The sequence below is a fragment of the Natrix helvetica genome, assembly GCF_964273705.1.
Source record: "Natrix helvetica genome assembly, chromosome: 1".
Classification (NCBI taxonomy): Eukaryota; Metazoa; Chordata; class Lepidosauria; order Squamata; family Natricidae; genus Natrix; species Natrix helvetica.
The window spans coordinates 104,252,864-104,275,889 of NC_138548.1; the positions used below are offsets into that span (position 1 = coordinate 104,252,864).

At 39.4% G+C, this 23,026-nt stretch overlaps 1 protein-coding gene across 5 annotated transcripts in view; it reads left to right on the plus strand.

Annotated features, from left to right (window-relative positions):
• Positions 1-15,513, plus strand: part of STK33 (serine/threonine kinase 33) — a 68,919-nt gene extending 53,406 nt beyond the window's left edge. For 4 of the 5 annotated variants that reach the window (XM_081934327.1, XM_081934328.1, XM_081934330.1 and 1 more), the window contains exons 12-16: positions 1,737-1,849; positions 2,077-2,162; positions 12,906-13,151; positions 13,292-13,375; positions 14,069-15,511. In XM_081934327.1, the coding sequence (XP_081790453.1) occupies positions 1,737-1,849; positions 2,077-2,162; positions 12,906-13,151; positions 13,292-13,375; positions 14,069-14,236 (697 nt within the window). In that variant the 3' untranslated portion in view covers positions 14,237-15,511. Of the gene's footprint in view, positions 1-1,736; positions 1,850-2,076; positions 2,163-12,905; positions 13,152-13,291; positions 13,376-14,068 lie in introns of all 5 variants that reach the window. The other variant, XM_081934331.1, reaches the window with a different exon arrangement.
• Positions 15,514-23,026: the final 7,513 nt, after the last annotated feature.

Consider the following 23,026-nt stretch of genomic DNA (forward strand, 5'->3'; position numbering starts at 1 on the left):
GGACAGTAAGAATTCCATGCTGCTTCTGCAATCTGTACAATTCACAGACCTTGTAAAACAAAGAGCACAGAATTGTCCCAATTTCAGTCACAGTTCAGGCTTCATAACATTATACTTTAATTAACACATAAATATTTTAAGTTGGTCTTGTAGAATCACAATTATATTACAAAAATGTTACTTTATATTGTCCCTAAATGACACTTAAAAATCAAACTTAGTAAGAATTAATAGAATATATATTCCTTTTATTCTATTTTAGAAGATATAATAGAGATGCATGTAATATTCTTTATTTTTTGCAGTTTTCATAGGCAGCTCACTCTATCATTGTTAGATGATTTTTAGCTATCCTTGTTAAGTGAATGTTTAATGTTTCCACTACTAACTGATGTGCCTAGTAGTTTTTAATGGATCTGTATTAATGTATTAGCTGCTGACCCAATTGTATTAATAGAGATGGTATACCTTCTCTTAACAAGCATATCTGTTACACTAAGCTTGACCTTGTTATCCATAGAAAAACTAATCCTTGAAATACAACATGAAATGTTGAATTTCATGGATACTTTTGTGTAGTAGCATAGGGTCTCTATGGTGTGTTTTATTGTAATGTAGCTGCAATTTATGGCCCATCTCTATTTTAACACTGACTAGTAAAACAAGAGACAATTATCTTTTATTGAGTTCCTAGTGGGTTGAGTTTGGCATGCCCTCATGGATCACAAGTTTTACAGGGATAAATTGCATAAATTGCAAATAGGAACATATTGGGGAATACTGAAATACATCTATTTCATATTTGTTTTTGGTAATGCTTCTCAAAATGTTTTCTTGTTCATTTATATTTTAATTTCTAATCTCAGCTACCTGTGTTTGTACTCCAACAGTATCATCATGAAGTTAAATTGGATTGACTGCATAATGTAATAATAATTTTTCCATATACTGTAATCCTCACTTGACTGGGATCCTCTATGTGATTGATTGAGAAGTGCTGCTTTCTCTCTGAGTCTGTCATTGAATTTTAATGATAATAATGCCAGTAAGATAACCAGTAGTATGACATCACACTTTACAAGAGCATGATCTCCAACTGGTGGATCATCATGTGACTGATCCAGAGAAGCAAAAGAACCTACATTAATACAAATATAGGAAGAAACCAGTAGTTCTGAACAGATTAAATAAACATCCTAATTTCTTTTTTTTTGTGGAAATACTTTAAATTCCCAATTCCTGATGTTCTAAATTTGAATGAGAAGTTTAAATCTCTGTATCCACATATAGAGTGGGGGAAATTTGGTAAGTAACCATTTTGTCAGCCCTCAAGACTGTCTCCCTTTCTGTCTTTCCTGATTGTGCTTAATTTTTCATAATGGCTGGTTCATACATCAAGGATACTTTTGTACTCTGTTCATATTTCTTCAAGGCTACATTCATTGGTTATGAATCGTATTTAAGCTGGAGTTGAATCACTGCAAAAAGGGGGTATTTGGCCTAGCTGTAATACAATATAATAATTTCCTCTGTATCTGACAGTTAAGAATTTGGAATAGGTATTTGATGCTTCTCTGCCCATCTTATCCCGCATTCTTCCTTTTATATTTACTGTTCAACTGAATAAAAAGTGCTGCCCTAAACTGAAAAAATACAATATATATATGAAGATATTGGTAGTGAACTAGAGATATATTTCAATAACTGAAAGATTTTTTTCCCTCTTACCGTTCCAGATTATCTGGCGAATCACCTTTTATGGCAAGTTCAGAAGAAAAACTTTTTGAAGTTATAAAAAAAGGAGAACTTCCTTTTAAACAGTCATTGTGGCAATCTGTCAATATAGCTGGTAGGTAGATAAGTATATGACTAAAACCTCCTTGATAAATAAAATAAAAGCATCATCAAATGATCTTTTGACCTTTTGAAAGCACTAACATGATCCTCTTTGAAGTTAAAGAAATTTCACAAAACGATTACTGAATAGTACTCTGCTAAGTTAAAACACATGAATACAGTGGAGAGATGTATCTTTTACAATTATTAGAAATTAGGTTCATGTCTTTTTTCTTATAGCTAAAAATATACTGCGGCTGCTTCTGAAAGTAGATCCTGCCCACAGAATCACTGCAAATGAACTGCTTGACTGCCAGTGGATCACAGTAAGCTTTATTTCATTTTCCTTTTAAACATTTCTAATTCTTTTGTTTGCAATATTAATTTTTCCAATTAAGGCTAGATGAACATTTACTTATCTACATGTTATATATCTATAGGTTGAGCATATTCTAATTAGGAAAGTTTAAAGGGGAATCCAGATGTTCTTAATGGTCCAGATAATTTCATACTGTACAGATATTTAATAGTGAAAAATCATTCTGCTATAAAAATTAGTCCCTTGATTCTAAGCGACAGGAGGCGCTTTTTGAAGTAGGCAAAGTCTGTGACATAATCGAAAAAAAGTATTTACCTACTTCAAAAAGTTATGGTAGCACGTCTTCATTTTATATAGCTAGATGTATCATAAATAACCTAATGTAATGCAACAGAAATTATCAGTTAATCGCCCAATGTACAGGAGTCATCCTCAAAGCAATTGTCTAAAAATGTCTGTGTCCACATATAATCAAATAAAATCTCATTTTACTATCAATTATCTGCAACGTATATATTCGTTTTTTCAGTATATTAAGTTTAGAAACTGCAGAGAGTTCCTAATAGTTATAGAAATATTTATTTCTGTAATATTCATGGAGATGAATATAATTTCCTGTATATCTTTATTCTCCCCAATTACATATAATTCTATTTTTATCAGTCTTTTAGCACTTCTACAATGATGGAGAGAAATCTGATTCTGAAACTGAGATCCAAGCTCTAAATTCCTCTGCCAGCTGCCTTGGGCTGCTCAAGCAGAAAGGGGATGGGGAAGTTGTGGAGGGAACTATAGAAAGTTGTGGAGCTACAAGAAAAACAGCACTCCCATTATTTATACTTGCCAGTAACATTAGGGAAAAACGTGGCAATCCTGGAATCGATTGATTTTCTATTCCATTTCAAACAATGGGAGGAAAATTAAAAATTAAAAAACTTGCAAAGAGAGGAAAATGCCAACTATCCTGCTGACATAAGCCCAGTTGAGTTCTGAATAAGCAATTCTACTTTTGGCTCTTGTATCCATTGGTGTTACTTTCATTTGGAAAGGGATGAAAAATGAATCACAGTAATAGAATCATATGAAGAACAATTTCTATTAAAAAAATCATATACAGCATAACTAGGTTTAATTTTAAAACTTCCTCTAAGTAAAAAAAAAATATTTATTGTATATTTACGCTATACAATTACTAAGATTTGTGGGCCTTTCATGAGCAAAAGTTAAAATTATAAAATGTGAAAATAGCAAAGCAATATAAAATGTAAAAGAAATGTAAACAGTACCAGAATAGGCCTAGAATGGAATAGAATGGGTTGAACTGTGCAGTTCTTGGTGCTCTCTGAGCTTGGTTGTTTGCTTCCAGATCTTTCTTGACCAACTGGGTAATATAATCATTGCCCTGTTTACGTTAGTCACTGATGATGCTACCTAGTTGGGTAAGGAAAGGTCTGAAGACAAACAAACAAGCTCAGAGCGTAGTTAGAACTCCCCAGAATAAATTTAATGAAAGCCAAAAATCCAGAGTAGCAGCAGAGCAAATTCTTTTAATACATGAAGAGCAAAATACTTTGAATTGCCAAATGATGTGGATCTGATGTTGAAATTATTGTGGTGTGGATGCTGGTCTTATGGAAATTTTATATTTTACATTTCTATCAGTTAAGCTAAGAGATTTATGGTGGGTGAGGAGAATCTGGAGGGTAGAAAATTTATTGGAATAATGTGAACAAGCAAAGGAAATGAGAAGCCTTTCTTCTTAAATTACAGTAACAAACAAAATTTAAAATTACCATAGATAACTTTACATTCTTGGCAGAAGCATCCAGAGAAAGATCTCGAAATAAAACTGACAGTCTAAGTACATATTGATCTTAAGCCATTTAAGGTTTTAAAGATTAATATCAGCACTTTGAATGGGGTGTGGAAATGGAGAAGAAATCAGTGCAAATTATGAATATTGTTATCTTGCAGCATAGAAAGACTAAAATATCAAATGAGAGTTTACTATCCTAACATCATCAGAAAAAAAATTGTTGAAATATTAGTTTTGGACAATGTTTACAAAATTGTAATAGTAGCCATTGTGGGAAGAGACATTCCAGAATGACTGCATCTTTAGAATTTTCTATTTCTCTGTCTCAATGATTAATTAACAAAAGCCTTTGAAGAAAATAAGGTAAATAATTGGCATGTGCTTGTGAACATCATTAGACATAATCTTATTATGTATCTTCTAAAAGTATAATTTACTATGTTTTGTATCAAGTAGTTGGTTTGTACCTGGTGTTGATTTTCTTGACACCAAACATGGCTTAGTGCTACATTTTTATTTTCAATAACATGGCTTCTCTTTTCACCATTATTAAGCACTGAGTATGCTTTCTCTAGTTTTGTCTGTTCTGGTCGTTATAAATTGTTTTAATCCATTATAAGCTCATCAATTTTGCAATGTCTTGTTTATGGGCATATATTTAACTTTTTTCAGTAGCCAGTAAGTGCTATTAGAGCCTCTTTTTCTATTACTGTAGGTCTTTGTTATTATTTTCTTAATTTGTGAAGAGTTCCTTCAGCAAATCTTTATGGTATGGTATGGGAATATTGCCATTCAGAGACAAATGCTTGACGATCATAAAGTGGAAAATGTCTTTCTGGCGTAAACTGAGTGCCACATGATGGAGGGGCGTATTGTTCCAGTCTATGATTTGAATCTTACTGACATGCCCTTCCTTAAAATCTGGCTGAAAAGAATTTGAAGAAAAGACAAAAGAAAATGAACAATCTAAAAGGCAGCCAATTAGTAATCCTCCACTTTCCCCACAATTAGCACCAGATGCTAGCAAAATTAAAAGCAACAGGTGTTCAAATGAAGCAATATAGCAATTAACTTAAGTGGTTCCACTTTCTTTAAAACTGTCAGAATACAACCATCCTATTTCATGTGCTATTTCAGTATTTGTAGCTCTTTAAAACATAGGCTTGTTTCCCCTGACTACAACTCAGCCTCTTATTTGGTAGGTGTGATTTGGTGCACTTAATTACCTGAATGTGCTTGTAAATAAGGTAGTTATTTTGTTGTCTGTAACATCAGTTTGCCTACTGTTAATTACAGATGAAAATTAGCATCTAGCCGAATTGGGAGTTCATATCTGAAAATCATTCTATGTTCAGAAGTACCAGGCATAAATTATTTAAACATATATAGAATTTTTTTTGTGCGTGTCTCTATTATTCCAGTCCTCATATCTGGTGGTTAAGGTACCAGGCTAGAAGACAGGTGTCTGTGAGTTCTAATCCTGCCAAATTGGTGACTTTGAGCCAGTCATATTTTCGCAGCCCTACTCATTTCATGGCTGTTGTTATAGGGAAAATAGGAGGAAAGAGTACTCACTCTTGAGGTGATTATTAAAATAATAAAGGCAGCATTAAAATGCAGTATTAAAATTAAATCAGAATAAAAAACTTTATACACATGCATGTGAATATGCATCTAATAGTAGAACTAGGTAGGCATATTATGTCTCAATACCACCACCAGAACGATCATTCTCCATAGCGCTGCTTGGAGAGTCCAAGGAAGGGTTAACACAGCCTGTTTGCCCATGGACTGAGTAGATTTTTCCCCTCTGGCCACGCCTCCTTTGCCTCTTCTGGCTCAGTTTTAAAAACTCAGTCCGCCCGATAGGACGAGTTTTGGGGAACACTCAGCTTTGAGCAAATAGGCTGGGTTCTCCAATAGTAATTTTAGAGTATTTTATGTGTCAATATTAAGTTGTTATTAGGATTTTTCCCCAGATTTTATTATTTTGACTTTTTATTTTCCTTTTCTATTTTTTACCAAGAAGAAGATTTCCAAAAGTAAGGCTGAGGCAGCGATCGGTTCCACAGCTGCTTAGTCGCAGCTGGGGGAACAAGCGAGGCCGCTCGTCCGGCGTCTGCTGGCGAGCGCAGGGAAGGACGGCAATCCCCGTGTTTCCCTGGTCGCTTTGGAGAGGAGGCTTTTAAAAAAAGCCCTTGCCTTTCCAAACGGCGTCTTTTGCCGATCGGGAGAGCGGCGGCCATTTTGAAAAGCGCTGCTTTGGCGCGCTTTTCGGCTGCAGCCAATAGGAAGCGCCTGGACCTTAAGTGAGGCTTTTGGCACGTAGAAGAGCCGGCGGCCATTTTTTGGGAGCATTTTACCCACCGGAAAGCAGCAGCAAGCAGCAGAGCCTCTCCGCCTCAAGCAGACAGCCGCGGAGGATTGCGAGGGCTTGCCTGGGTCTCCAGCAAGCCTGAAGTTCCCCAGACACCTAAGGGGAAGCGGCAAGGAGTGTCCTGGTGCCTGATCCAGCCTCCCATCTGAGTCTGCAGACGCTTCTGGAGCCGTCGGGCCAGCGTCCATTGCTCTTCCCTCAGCAGTGACCTCTTCGACTCAAGATCAACCAAGGATGGCTGATGAAGGTTTGGAGCGAAGGGAGGAGCTGGCAGGGCCATCTGCAAAGCGCAGTAGGCCAGATCCCTCAGGCCAAGGGAGAAAGGGAAACAAGGGCGCTGGGGGGAAAGCTTCCCACTCTTCAGCTGGGAGCAAGGCCCCCAAAATTCAAGCTGACAAGGGGCAGGACTCCCTAAAGGACAAGTCTGCTAGGCCCCAGGTTCCTTCTGCACCCTTACCAAGTGAGGCTGGGCCAGTTCCTTCCCCACCCATTCAGAGGGAGATAGAGCAGGGGGAGGAAATGGGAGATAGATCCCCATCCTTCTGTGATAGGGATTCCATGTCAGGATCCCCTGCAGCCTCTCTGGGTTAACCAGGTTCTCCTAGCTCTTCAGTCAGGGAGGATATCCCCTCCTTTCAATGTTGTTTTCATGCAGAGGATCAGAGAGATCCTCCTAGGGGTGCCAGGGGACAGGCCTATGACCTATCCAGGCCTGTAGAGGACAAGGGCCCAGCTATGTCAGCAGAAATGAGGGATCTCATCACGCAGGCTATTTCCCAGGGTGTGGTAGAAGCCATGAGGCTACAGGAAGGCAGGGGTGGCAAGGCCTCTAGGCCTGTTCGCCCCCTGGGGGAAAAGAGGACCAGAGTCCTCGATTCCCCGGGCACTTCTATCACCACAGAGGTGTCTACGTGGGAGGAGGAGACTGCTGAGGAATTTGCTCTCTCGGAGGATGAGGATATGCCTCCAGACAAGCCCTCCTTCACAGGCCTCTTTAAGCCATCCTTATTCAAGGCCATTTTACACAAGGCCAGAGCCTCTACTGAGCTTGGTGCCAAACCTAAGGACAAGGAAGTCCCCTCTACTTCCCAGGACCTCATGGCAGGGCTGTTCAGCGAAACAACCCCTGACCCAGAACTGATACCAGTCCCTGACATGTTCATGGAGGTTATTCAGCGCCAATGGGCGCAGCCAGGTACCCTGGCCAACCCCAGTGGCGCAGACAAATCAATGTACCCCCTAGAACCTAGACTGGAGGATGTATTGAAACCTCCAGAGGTGGATGCCCCTGTGGTCTCTCTGACCTCTAATTCTAATCTCCCGGCCGAGCTATTAGAAGGGTTAAAGGCAGAGGATAAGAGGGCAGAAAAGGCTTGTCTCAAAACGCACCAGGCGGCTGCCTGGGCGATCAAAACATCCACTTCCGCCTCGTTCTTTACGAGGGCATCCCTATTATGGCTGCGCCAACTCAGATCTCAGCCCCCATCTGAAGCATCTCGTTGGCGACATGATCTTAACAAGATCATTACGGCTGTGGAATATGCCTCTGATGCATCCCTGCATGCAGCGAAATTCGCCTCCAGGGCACTAGCGTCCAACATCACTTCTCGCCGCCTGCTTTGGCTCCGGCACTGGCAGGCGGACATGAAGGCGAAGTGGAAGCTGGCTTCAGCTCCATTCAAAGGGGACAACCTCTTTGGGGATTCCCTAGAGAAATTCCTAATTGAGACTAAGGATAAGAGGAAGATTCTCCCTTCCACCTTCAGGAAGCATGACAGGAAAGGTCAGGGCTCGTTCAGGAAACAGACCTTTCGGGCACAGGAAGGTGCCCAGGCCTCCACCTCTTCCTATTCCTCCCAGAGACAGTTTAACCAGTCCTCTGACAGGTCCCAGGAACGAAACAACTTTTCTTCCAGGGGCAGACAATCCAATCAAGGGTCCTTTCGGAAGCCTTTTCATGGGGGCTCCCACAACCGTCAGTTTAGACGTGGGAAGTGACCGTCTGGGGTCTCCTCCCATCGGGGGCCGCCTGCAATTCTATGCAGACCGTTGGGAGGAAACAACCTCAGACAAGTGGGTCTTAAACACCATCAGGAGGGGTCTAACCTTGGAGTTTCTATCCTTCCCTCCGCGAACCTTTGTTCGCTGCCCACTATCCAAGAACCCTGTAAAGAGGGCTCTCATGCAGGCAGAAATAGATCATCTTCTGCAGATCAACGCAATAGAGTCAGTTCCTCCAGAACAGGAAGGGAGGGGGTTCTATTCCATTCTCTTCCTGGTCCCCAAGAGTTCAGGGGGGTGGAGGGCCATTTTAGATCTGAAGCGCCTGAACAGACATCTGGCCTACAAGCGCTTCAAAATGCAGTCTCTTCAGTCGATCCTAAGCTGCATGCGACAAGGGGATCTGCTCACCTCCATCGATCTCAAGGAGGCGTATCTGCATGTGCCCATCCATCCCGCACACAGGAAGTTCCTGCGCTTGTGTTACAACGGAAAGCACTTCCAATACAGGGCGCTTCCGTTCGGACTTTCTTCTGCACCCGGAACGTTCACAAAGCTTCTTGCAGCTGTGGCGGCCCACCTGCGCAAGCTTCCAGTCCGCCTGGAGTGCTATCTGGACGACATCATCATCCACTCAAGGACTCATCAGCAAGCGGTGAGAGATGTAAACATCACAGTCCACACCTTACAGGACCACGGTTTTTCCGTAAACATGGAAAAAAGCAACTTGACTCCTGCCACACGCATACAACACCTGGGCGCCATAATAGACTCAGTATCTTGCCAGGTGTCCCTGTCTCCGGAAAGAATCCGCAACCTCAGGAGCAGAATCCGGTTGTGTCGCAGGAACAGGTCCTGGCAGGTAGTGCAGCTATCCCAACTGTTAGGGATCATGATTTCTTGCCTCAACATAGTTCCCTGGGCACGTCTTCATGCAAGGGAACTGCAATGGTTCTTGCTTCCAATGCAAAGAGTAAAGATCAGCAACTCCACCAGGAAAGTTCGCATCCCACCAAGAGTGACTCGGTCTCTGAGTTGGTGGCAGTCTCGAGCAGTGGAGAAGGGTTGCCTATTCAGAGAACCCGACAGGATCGTGGTAACGACCGATGCCAGTCTCTACGGTTGGGGGGCGCATTGCCAAGGTCAGTTGGCGCAAGGCAGGTGGTCAAGCGTGGAGGCAGCCCGGAGCATCAATTGGCTAGAACTCAGGGCAGCCCGGCTTGCGCTGAGGAGATTTGCAGAACAGCTGAAGGGGCACCACGTTCTGCTACTGACCGACAATGTGGCCACAAAGGCTCACGTGAACCGGCAAGGAGGGACCCACTCCAAAAGACTCATGTCAGAGGCGGAGGCCATAGGACAATGGGCAGAGATCCACTTAGCGTCGCTGAGGGCGGATCACATCTCCGGAACCAGCAACGTGAGTGCGGATTGGTTGAGCCGTCAGACCATCGACAACTCGGAGTGGCAACTTCATCCGGAACTGTTCGCACAGGTGGTAAGGAGGTTTGGTTTCCCACAGGTCGACCTGTTTGCCACGGCGGCAAACACACAGCTCCAGCGGTTCTTCTCCCGCTACAAGTCAGCACAAGCGGAGGGGACGGATGCCCTGAGGTCCAGCTGGCCTCCAGGTCTTCTTTACGCATTTCTGCCCCTCCCTCTGATCCCGCAGGTGATCTACAAGCTGCTGAAGGAGGGGGCGGAGCTCATTCTGGTGGCTCCACATTGGCCCAGGAGATCCTGGTTCGCGGACTTGGTCGATCTGTCTGTGGAACAACCGTGGAAAATTCCTCCAGACCAGGTATCCTTGCGTCAGGGGGCCATCAACCATCCAGAGCCCCAATGGTTGCAGTTAGCCGTCTGGCACTTGAGGGGCAGCTTCTGAAAGACCAGAGCCTCTCAGACAACGTCATTAAAACTATCCAAGCTTCCAGACGTCCGGCCACTACTCGCATTTATGACGCGACTTGGGCTGCCTTTTCTTCCTGGTGCAGCCAACGGGACATTGACAGTGTGGAAGCGTCCATCCCTCAGTTATTGGACTTCCTACAAGAGGGCTTGGACAAAGGACTGGCGCCAGCCACACTCAGGCGCCAGGTTGCTGCATTATCCACCATCTTAGCCAGACACCAACTTCAATCCCTGAGTCACCATCCTCAGGTCAAGAGCTTTTTGAAGGGGGCCTACAACATTCGACCCCAGGTGGTGCACAGGTACCCGACCTGGAACCTACCCTTTGTCCTGCAGGCATTGACAGCGGCTCCCTTCGAACCTTTGAGGAAGGTCTCTCTTCGACATCTGACTCTTAAGACTGCCTTCCTCATAGCCATTACTTCAGCCAGAAGGGTATCTGAGATTGCGGCCTTCTCGGCCAAGGAAGAACTGTGCATCATTCACCCAGACAGGGTCATCCTACGGTTAGACCCCGCCTTCATGCCGAAGGTGAATTCTCATTTTCACAGGTCTCAGGAGGTTATCCTCCCGAATTTCTGTCCCAGCCCTCAACACTCCAAGGAGCGCAGGTGGCACAAATTGGACGTGCGAAGGGCAGTCCGCATTTACCTGAAACGAACTAAGGACATCAGGCACTCCGAGGCCTTCTTTGTGTCTTTTCAGCCAGGCTCGCTGGGTCGCAAGGTGTCATCTTCAACCATAGGTCGGTGGCTGCGGGCTTGCATTAAGATGACATATGACCTTCAGGGCAAGCCGGTTCCACCTCGTGTAACGGCACACTCCACCAGAAGTGCGGCCACGACCGCAGCCTGGGCGACTCAAGCATCTATTCTGGACATTTGCAGAGCGGCCACGTGGGCGTCTCCCACGGCTTTCATTAGAAACTACAAGATCAATTCCTTTGCCTCTGCCGAAGCCTCGTTTGGACGTAGAGTATTACAGAAGGTTATTGAGGCTCCGGACAATGTCACTTCTTCCCGCCCTGGGACACCATAGCTTGGGCATGTCCCTTCCTTGGACTCTCCAAGCAGCGCTATGGAGAATGACCGTTGTCTTACCTGAACGGTCGTTCTCATGGCGCTGCGGAGAGTCCAAGACCCACCCAGGGTAATTGTTTAGCTCCGAGATTGTATCTTTACACAGGTGTGAGCTGAGGACGTCTTCGTCGGACAAGACCTCGTTTTTAAAACTGAGCCAGAAGAGGCAAAGGAGGCGTGGCCAGAGGGGAAAAATCTACTCAGTCCATGGGCAAACAGGCTGTGTTAACCCTTCCTTGGACTCTCCGCAGCGCCATGAGAACGACCGTTTAGGTAAGACAACGGTCATTCTGTCTCCATACTTCTGTTACAACATTAATTCAAACTGAGGACAGGAAGCTGTACCTCCATTCTAAATGGCTGTCTAAGCTCTTTCAACTGTTCACAGCTCCAGTTTCCTACAAAGCAATAGAAAAGGGCTTGTACTTTTCTTAAGGACAAAAGCACTTCTTTGCTGCTTACAAATGTAAGCACAAATCTAAGTGTATGACACAATATATATGGGGGTCATTGTCTCAGGTACTTCTTTGTTTAAATATTTTGAAACCTGAAGCTGAGGGTAGGTAGGCTGGAATGGTACAGTTATTCTAGAAATATTATTGCTATTGAACTATAAATGTGAAGCTTTGCTAATCATCCCAGTATTTTTCTGACTGAATTCATGAAACTTTATGTTGCCAGAAAGGAGGAAAAACATATTTGCAGATACTGCAGATATTTCACTTGCAATATCAAGATTGAGTTCTGCTGTTCTTATTTCTAACCTTGGTCATTTCCAGTAATTTATGATAATTTTATTCATGTACTCTTAACAAATATGCAATATCTAATTATAAGATGTTCTTCCAACCCCAAAATGGAAGATTGCATTGTCCCAATACACTTCTGATTAGCTTACTCTGTGATATTCTAGTTGGGTGTTGGTGCAGGATTTGTTTCCTGATGGGAACTCTCGAGGAGACCTTTTTCTCCAAAGAGGCCAGCTTCATAAACTGTCATTCCTGTACTATTTATAAGCAATTAAGGGGTCATTTCTGGCATGTTCTGGTCATAATGAAAAAAGAGTTATATCAAAAAAGTACTCTGTTAGGTTGATAGTGATCTTATTAAAAAGCCAATAGTTTAAATTTCCTTTACCCATCCCTCCCTCTCCATTTATTTGGCTTACTCTCATTCTCACCACTGGTTTATTAAAGAAATATAATTTCTATTTAGAGCAGCATAATACAGTAGTTGTTCATCTATTTCAGTGGTAGTCAACTTGGTCCCTACCGCCCACAAGTGGGCGTTTCAGCTTTCATGGTGGGCTTTGTCTGATACTGAAGCACTTTCCTTTTTTTTTTAATTTAATTGACTTTTTTTAAAAAAATCATAGCATTATTTAAAAACATTTTCATTAGGTTTTCATAAAATCACCATTACTGTGGAACCGGTGGGCGGTTAGAAAATTTTACTACTAACAGAGATACAAAAGTGGGCAGTAGGTATAAAAAGGTTGACTACCCCTGATCTATTTTGTTCATTTCTCCTAGAAATACCCCCCTTAAATTGGTTGTTATTCTTCAGGGTGAAACAGACATTGTTCAAAGGCCATTTAATGTCCTTGAGTTAATGAAGAAGTGGAATAGCAGCGGTAGCAGCACTACAGAAGTAGCAGTTTTTGAAGATGGACTAAATGGTGCATCACCTGCCTCACAACTGGAAATTCGTGGAGAACAAGAGAGCCCCATTAGCAGCAATGGCAATTCAGACCCCAATATAGAAGCAGAACCAGAGAGTGGGAGCAGCAAACCCTCAACACCAACAAAACAAGTAAACTTAAAATATTTGTCAGCTTAAATGAAGCAGCTAAGCAATTGCACAGAGCTGGGTTAGTCAGCTCAATATCTGTCTTTATGTTTGCATCTGATACTTTCCTTAAAGTCCGTTTGTCCTTTACTTTTTCCCTGCAGACTAACAAGAAAAAAAGTCATATCAATGTTTTACCAAATGGGACTTATAGAAAGAAGAGTTCAGCTGTCAAATCAACCTACAGTGTAAGCATATTTACCCAATGATCAATTTAGTTATGTAGCAGCCCAACTATAAGCGCTTGCACTAGCCTAGGGTCATATGTGATGCTGTATGTTACGAGAGTTGATAAGAAAAATGCTGCTATCACAGAAATCGGAATGTTTTCATGAATTCATTTTTTCCCCAGGTGAGGTAAGTGTAGATGAAAGTCCAGTATAGTCCCACAGATTATCAGGGCATGTTGATATGCTGAAACAGAAAGATTTTTACTGATATCATAGCACATTTGAGTAAAAAAGGACTCTAAAGCAGTAGGTGGAAAGTACCTCAACCTTTGTTATGTGTCTTAGGACTTGTAGGAGTGGTTTAACTATTCTAGCTCTGAAGGACTGAATTGAATTGAAAAGTTTTTTTGGCCAAGCGTGGTTAGACACACAATGAATTTGTCTTCAGTGCAGAAGCTTTCGGTGTACTCTCAGGGTGTCAAAGGTTATAGCTTTGCTGAGCAGATTTTGTTGCTAATCCACATTTTAGGTTATCTGATTTACAGTCATTTTGAGAGATAACTACATCTCTGTTTTTTTTTAAGGTAACCTCCTTCAAAATCTTACCAATGAAACATTGTTTCAGGAGTACGAGAGAAACTATGTACTAGTTTCTAAATATTCTCTTCTCATATTACATTCAACATATCTTGTTTTTATTGTCTTTTTAAGATTCAGGGTGGAGTTGGATCATTGTCTCCAAGACTCGTTGCAAAACGCACAGATAATCAAGAAAAGAAAATTGAGATAGAGAAGTCTTTAACCCAAGGACTTGCAAGCAAAAATACACAAAAACCCAGTGCCCATAGTGGCTTACACAAAAACAAGAAGAAATCTTAGAAGAATCCCACTCTTCAAAATGTAAGTCCTACAGTGTAACGATTGCCAGTGCCAAAATGTGCCAGCTCTATAAAAAAAGGACCAATATACATTGAACTTCTATACTTGTTGTTGTTGTTATTCTGAAGCCTGTAACCATCAAGAGAAGTCTAGTTTCAGAGTAGTGCTGATAAGTGTTCTAAAGCAGTGTGAATTCCCAAACTCTGTGAGGGCATCCACTGGTAGTATTACACTCAGAGCAGATAATTGTGTGAAATTTCTGTCTTTTATTTATTGTATCTAACAGGCATCATTCAGGCAAGCAACTAGTTTCTTTGAGTCCACTTGTGTTTGTCGAAGATTGCTTTTTATTGTCATAAAACTTTGTGAAAGGAGAAAAGAAAATAAGAAGCCAAAATATGTAATGACTAAGTGATTAGTTATTTTTTAATAACTAACTGCATTTTGCACTTGTCAGAAATTGATAGGATTTTGTTTATAAAACTGTAGGTATTATAACTGGTGTACCAAGGTCAATTAAATTTGTTTCTAATTCTTTATGCATTATAGTTAGTCGGATAATTTACTTTTAAGCAATTGTAGATATTATGAAAATTGCCAAGGTTAATCCTGCTGCTAAAATGCTTGTGTATTTAAATAAAAGAGATCTTAGAAGAGTGTACTTCACATGCTAGTTCATCTTCATTTTTTAAAATAAAGATGGATCATTCGCTAAAGAGAAAATTAATTGCGTGTATAATGTATATGTGTATAGTTAAGGGTCAAAATATGTTTTTGCTACATTTTTTGTTACATTTGTTACACTTGTTACACAATGCTTCATACATTCTGTACATTTTCCACTGTGTATTTATTCTAGTTCAATATTTCCATTGGAATCAGGTCAATGGATAGGCTTTTTTCAAACACTGCATACATTTATTTTTGAATTTGAAAAAAATCCGGTATTTTACCACAAATGTGAGCAGCATTCCTAAGTTCATGTGTTCCCATGTTCTTGTTTCTAAATCTGGTGACTTGTCTTTCTTTGAAGTTTGTCAACAATATCGTGATCCAAGTAATGTGCAATCCACAGATTCCACAAAGATTTCTAGGCCCAAGAATCTCTGATGACATAAGAGGTTGATGCTATGTTAGGCTTGCTAACCCATGCAAAAGATGCTTGAAATCTTAAAGTGCTAGCATTTCAGATGCTCAAAATATCATTTGGGATTTAATTTGAAATGCAAATTATTATTTATATATACTATTTATTTATGTACATAAATTGCTGTGACTCGGTTTGGATTTGGTGGATTCTAAATCTAAGGAGAAAAAAAGAAATTAAAAATCCTGATACAGCTGACCAGTTCCCAAATAGGGATGGTTGTATAGCCTTTGTTCTTCAAAATTATTTTAATAAAATAAAATTTAAAAATGGAATATTTCAATAAGCTGGTAAAGGAATTACTAACATGAACTTGATAGTCATAATTTTTATTTAAAAATACGTTTGGAAATTCTTCCGTTGAAATTAATTTATTGTCTCATACTTTCTTCCGGCATTCAGGTAGTCCTCGACTTACGACCACAATTGAATCCAAAATTTATGTTGCTAAGCGAGACAGTTGTTAAGTGAATTTGCCCCATTTTACGACCTTTCTTGCCCCAGTTGTTAAGTGAATCCCTGCAGTTGTTAAGCTAGCAACACAGCTGTTAAGTGAATCTGTCTTCCCCATTGATTTTGCTTGTCAGAAGGTTGCAAAAGGGGATCACATGACCCTTGGACACTGCAACCATCATAAATATGAACCAGTTGCCAAGTATCCACATTTTGATCACATGACCATGATCAGTTGTAAGTGTAAATAACTGTCTTAAGTCACTTTTTTTCAGTGATGTTGTAACTTCGAACAGTCACTAAAGGAACTGTTGTAAGTCAAGGACTACCTATTAGCCTCTTCTCAAAGCAAGCTCTGTTTTGATGTTGCATCTGACTTTCTCTCCAGTCTGTTAGGAAACAGGAAGAGAATTTCAGAAAGCTCATGTTCATTTTGGCTTTTCCTGACAGAAGTACATGAGGTCTCCTTTGTCATAAAAGACTAGATCCAGATGCTGTTAACTCTCAGTGTTAGTTCTTTTCCCTTAACCAGAGTGCTACTTGGAGAAGGCACTCCCTCAGAGCTGCAGAGGCATCATTAGTTCATCTCAGGTCAGTTTACTTTTATCATAGTGCCTGTTTCATGGCAAACTGACATTGTGTTTAGGGCGACTCAGTTTTGTGTTCAAAGAAGCTATTGATAATTATACATGGATTTTTTTTCTTTTCATGAGCAGAGCTGATAGAAATTGTGACCTCTGTTGTTTTAGGTTCATGAATGGATAGCATTTTATGCAAAACAAATGGACCTGTAAGCTTCTCTTACAACTGTGAAGACTGAATTCAAAGCTTTTGCTTTGATATCATGAAATGTACAAAAGTCATGGTTTTGAAGTTGGAATGTCCAGGTTTGAATTTCCGCTTTATTTTGATTTATTAGGGTAATCTTATCTCTCTAATCAAATGTGTTTCTCTTGAGGCCCCACAAGAAGTGATGGGAGTCACATTTAAAAATGGTACCACATATTTTGAAATGTCCCTTAGTCCCTTAATATTTTTTGGCACTTTTATATTATAATTAGGTAGGTTGCCTATGCTGATGCCTGCACAGCTACTAGCAGTCACTTTATTGGGAAAACTGTAACAAAGTACCTAATTTGACAAGGCCTCAACCAACAGCATGTGGATCCCTTCAAAAATGGCTTCAGTCACTCTTTCATCTTATCTATATGAATATTGAAAGCTATAACCCAGGGGTGTCAAACTCATGGCGTCACGGTGGCATCATGTGACTTCCCCCTTTTGCTAAACTGGGCATGGGTGTGGCCAGCGCACGACGCACCTGGCCCATGGGCCAGGAGTTTGACAGGCCTGCTATAGCCCATTTGAAGAAAGTTCTGATAGTGAACCATTTTGCTTACATAAAAAGAGTGGATTATATACCAAAACTTTACTAATTGGTTTTACGTCTAGGGAGGCAAAAGAAAAGGGATGAGTGATATTTAAAAAAAACTTTTTGGATTGGGATAAATAAATGTATATATTTGGAAGACGTGACAGAAATTCTTTGTCTTTGGTGCTGCATATGGTAAATTTTTGAAATAGACGTGATGTATTAAAATGTCAAACTTTACTATCAGTTATTATCCCCCTCCCAAAAGATTATAGAAATTAGGATCTAGGTCATTTTTAATACTTTTTTCTCTGCTTTTTAGCATTATGAAACACGCGTGGTTGGCAATCCCATGTTTGATAAACTGTGTTTTGAATTCAGTATCAATTTTCTCAGCAGCAATGCATGAGAATGTTAACATTCTTGCTGGGTAGCAACAAGTTGCAAGAATTAATATAGAATTGCTGCTGAAATGAAATGTGAGGAGGACATATTGTATATTGTGAGAATATATTGTGAAGTCATGATGCATCCACATATGGGTCATAATACCAGTTGTCCATGCTATGCTTTGTATATATGCATCTTTATGGGAGGCTGAAATACCCCCTCCCCCCTTATCTCCACTACATGATGCATTCTGCTTAAAACATCAGATGTATCTATATTATCACTACAAAGCAGCACTCTCCTTGGAGTCTAGAGATTTCATGGACTTGCCTATGAAACAATGAAAGTAGTTCAATTGCTGCAGTTGTGTATTAAAGGGCTAAAATGCAGACATCAGTTAGTGTTGCTTAGATTTTATATAATATGCTATTCCTAATTGCAACTTCATGTAGCATTGGACAAATCTACTCTTTCTTTCTCAACTTTTCTTTCTTAAAAAGTCATATTTAGCTACCATTTAAAGATTCTTCTTTTAACAAAATCCACACAGTTATTTATATTTTTTCGTGTGCATTTTTCCTAATTCATGTATTTTTGAATGCTATAGTATTCAATACACAGTTTTGAAGTAGTTTCCCCATATTATGCTCAAAGGGTAAGATATTTGATGGAGAAAGATAGAAGACAAGAAACAAGGGATCCTGCTCTTACTTAATTGTAAGGACTGAATTTGAACATTTGAATAAAAATGAATTGTTTCAATATATTGTTTAATTACATTTGAGTACTCTTGGCCTATTTTAGCATAGTCCTGGTGTCATCAGGAAATCAACTCTTTATAGAACCCAAATCCTATTTTCACAGTTTATATGAAGATGTTGAATTAATCAATATATAAGTAATCAAATTTCAATTGATAATGCATCTGTTGACCTGTGTTTGATTCTTGACACACTCGAAGTCATCAAACATTTGAGAGACGATTGATTCAAGAAGTGTGTTTGACTTCATCATTCAGACAGGAATGGACAGCTGACGCAAATTCCAGGAATCTACAGATAAGTAAAACTTGTTGAAGGAAATAGAAAGCTATAATCAAAGAATTTCAGCAACTGTTGAAGAACAAGCCTGTAGAGAGAGAGAAAATATTCAAACACTTCTGCGTTTTGTTTTCCTCTCCATCCTACATAATGGACTAATTGAACCCCTTTTCTGAGCTAGATGATCTGTCTTTATCTGGTTTTATAATGGTCACATTTGTGATCATTCTGTTTTTCACTGATTGTGAAAACTAATTCTTGAAAAAGACTATCAAGACTACTATCAAAGACTATCAAGGGTCTTTGAAAATCCTTTCAAGACAAGTCATCAGACCCAGGACAATCTTTAAATGAGGGAATCTTTATGTTAAAGGGTATTATAAAATACAATTCTTCTCCACCTTCAGACTATGGTGAGTAATGTTTAAGGCAATAAAACATAACTATCAAACTTATAACTCAGATATTCAATATCTTTACAGAGCAACTACAAGCTTCTTACACTGCAGGTTCAGCACCAGAAGGGGAAAAAGCACCTCACAGAAGACAGGTGGTTGACAAAAGCAGTTGTACTAATACAATTACTGTCTCCAAAGAGTTTTAATGCATCGTAATGACACATTCAGAAGAGTGGGGAGAATTGAAATGATCAAAACACTCCTGAGACTTTAAGAACGGACATACCTTTTAATTTCAGCACAGATAATATTGGCTCAATCTCAAATCTTCTCTTTTACAAGGCTCCCTCCTTCCCTTCCTTTTTAAAACTTATTATTTTTACTTAGGAGAGTAGTTAGAAGGGATGGGAATTGACAGATCAAAAGCTTAGCAAGTATTGCATGCCCTCCATAAGTTCTAATTGTTTTGAATGATGATTGTCAAGAGAAGTACAAGCAAAATAATAACCAGTCTTGAGTGAGCATGTTCAGAAGCTTACTGTATGCAGGTACATGGAGACACTCTTAAAATTTTATCACTCTTCAGCTTCTGATTTTTCTTATTTATTTACTGCTTTATAAGCTTAAGAAAGACAGATAAGATCTTGTCATGCTGGAAACGTTTCCCTAGACATAGATTAAACAATTTTTTTTTGAATAAATAAGCTTGGAAAGACCCGTCTTATTTATGAACCAAAACTGATGAGGTTTGCTAACCCCTAGCAATGCTTTCTTTGCATTTGTCATGTGTAAGTCATATACTGAAGAATTACGTCTTAGATCAGAATGCTCTTACAAAAGTAAACTCATATATTTTACATGGATCCTGAAAAGCATTTAGCAGGTTGACTCCATGCTGAGATAGTAAGATATATTGAATTAATATTTGTTTCTCTGAAAGTTTTTACTTTACGCCTCTGGCAATGAGCTTTAAATTCTGGGTTTCTAAACTTAGGCCAGGAAGGTGCAAAGCACATTTATTCTCCATAACTTATGGGGAAGCCCAGCTGACTCATCTGGACATATTTGCTTTCAATAATTTTATTAAGTATTATATTAGATAAAAAATTAATGACGCCTCCCTCTTCCCGTCCCCCAGGGAAAAGAAGAGATAGAGTAAAAAAATAATAAGAAAGTTTCCCCTTAAATCACCAGCAAATAAATTCAACATTAATAACTTATCACTGTCTCTTAAAACACAACCAAATACATCTTTATTCCATGTCATCCTATTTTCTATAAATTCATCTCTAAATCCTCTGTTTGTTTTGTTAGTCAGAAAAAGTACAGTAAATTTAACAAAAACGCCAAAAATAATATAACCCCACTTTCTCCCTAAAAATGTATTTCCCCAATTACTCTTTAATAATCAAATCTAATTTCAACAATTAAACATTATAAAAATTAAAAACTATTCAACATTACCACAAATAATCACCATTTATTCATATAGTAAAAGGACTAATATAAATAGAAACCACATAGTTATTACAAACCGACCTATTACACCCAATTAAACATTTTAACATAGTTACCTATTACTTGAATAACTTTTATATATTAAAAATAATAACCTAGATATTGCAGACAAACCAGTTTTGCATTTTTTCTTCCTCCTGGCAGTTTTTAAATCCCATGCATAAAGTTCTAATGTCTGCTTTCTTCTGCTATCTTTGTCTCTTCTTTCATAGTCCTTGTCACCTTTGTTAAAGTCTACTTGCAGTTTCAATGTAGCCTTTCTAGTACATCTTTTAGACTTCAATTTAAATAAGTCGCTCGCACCCTGTATGAGAAGGAGAGGCAAAGTTGAAAGAGAAATCAGCATAGAATTGCTATGCAGTCACCAACATACTAAGGCTAACCCACAATGAATTATGTTGACCCTAACTGAAGAACATTCCTGAATGTGCAATAGAATTTCCCATGTCAAATATAATATCCATTCATATGATCCTGGCTTTTCCACATCTGACACACCTCATTTTTGATATGTTATTGTGTGCCACTGTTGTTTTTTAAATAGATCTCCAGATCGATTTGTAAATGTAATATTTCCATTTCTTTCTTGTAGACTATAGTTTTATTTTGTTCTATAATATCTCTTTCAATTTTATTCAAAGAAGTTTGATTCTCTTCAACACTTTTTGGTTGCAAAGTAAGGTTAAGCAGCTCACAGTTCTTCAGTCTGCAGATCATAAATTTCCTTTAAGTAGTAATCTGTTGCTTTCTAGTAGCTAATCTTCAAAACCTTCTTATCAGCAACTTGTAAACACAGACATTCTTTCCCACACAGAGGATATTTTAGTTAGTTTCCACATCTTTGTTTAAATCAATTTCATACACGTTCTTAGCATTTAAAAACTTTCCAGGAACAACACTATAGTCATCCTTTTGCTGTATGTTACAAAAGTACTTTGCAAGATCTTACAAAGTTGGAAGCATGTAATTTCTGTTCCGTTTAAACATATTAAACAGAGATTACAAAGTTTATTGTTCTGAAGGTTTTTCAATCTTGAAGAGGTAATAAAAAGAAAATTAAACACCAAGTTTAAAAAAAGATAGGCATTCGTCAAACTTCAACTTCTTTAAAAAGGTTACATTAATTGCTCTAAGCAGGATGAAATCCATAATTCCCAATGATTGCAAGTGGTTGAAAAAACATATGCTTCTATCAATTTAAAAAACAACACAGTTGTCCGGAATACATGAGGTGAGCTCAAGATCTATCTTTAATCCAGAGAATATGGATCCTACATCCAGCAGCCTTATTCAGCTGCAATATAACAGTGAAGGTCTGGGCATCCATTTGCCTGCCTCTTTGGAAGCATTTACCGTCTGGACAGATGTAATGGGCTGTGAGAATCACCTTGAGGAAGTGAAGGAAAAGTCAAAGCCAAGGAAAACGTAAGACAAAAAAAAAAATCTGAGCAAAAAGTAGGAATTTGAGAAAGCATCTCAGATTGGACCCTTCCTAGTTCTTTTTAGGATAAGTGCAGAGAGGGGTAAGGCACATTCAGAATTGCAAGATTTTGTTTCTATGACTTGATACCAAATCTACTTTTATTATCTTCAGTTCTGATATTAGAAAATACCACTGCATGCTTGTAAAGGACTAGAAAGACACTGTATCTTTCTAACCCCCCTAACTTTAGAATCCTTTGATAAATAAAAATATTTTAAAAGCAAGCCTGCTTTGCTTGTCTGTTTTAAAATGAAGATATATGAACAAATTAATCCCCAAAGAAAAGTCTTTGTCCCCACTGAAGAGATTGCATGCAGGATATAGTTGAGGATTATTGGCATTTAAATGTGGCACTGTTTTGAAGAAAAAACAAGCTAGAACACAACACTTCACCATCAGAGAAAAAAGAAAAGAGGTACAGATGAAGGACAGAAAGCAAATCCAGTAACAGAACAATTTGGTTGTTTCTATGATTGATATGGGAGAAATGGCCTTCTGGGTAAACAGAATAAATTACGTTCAGGATCTTTGTTTGTCAGAATAGCAGGAAGATTTTAACATTTCCTTTTGAGTAAATGTTGGACCATGTAGGACTGAGAAGAAGCAGGGACAATGAAAAGCTGCTTGCAAGGAGGTAGCCTTGCCCCTCTGATGGGCAGCACTGGGAAGTGACGATTTAGCTTAAAAAGTGACATGAAACAACACTGGGAACATGTCCGTTTCCTTGCTGTGTGTTCTTCAGCCATTATGATTCTTGCCTTGACTCCCAGACTGGATTCTGTACTTTGTACTTTGGATTGTGCCACCTGAACTCTGGATTTGCCTTTGCCTCATGAACTTGTATAGTGACTTGCCTTGCCTTCATGCTGTCGACTGGCTCTGACTGCTCTTGAGTAGCCTGTTGAACTCATTGGAGATGAGCTGGTGTTGACAAGGGGAATAGTAATTCAGGTTTGGAAGCCTTAATAAAGACTTCTAACACCTGTGGT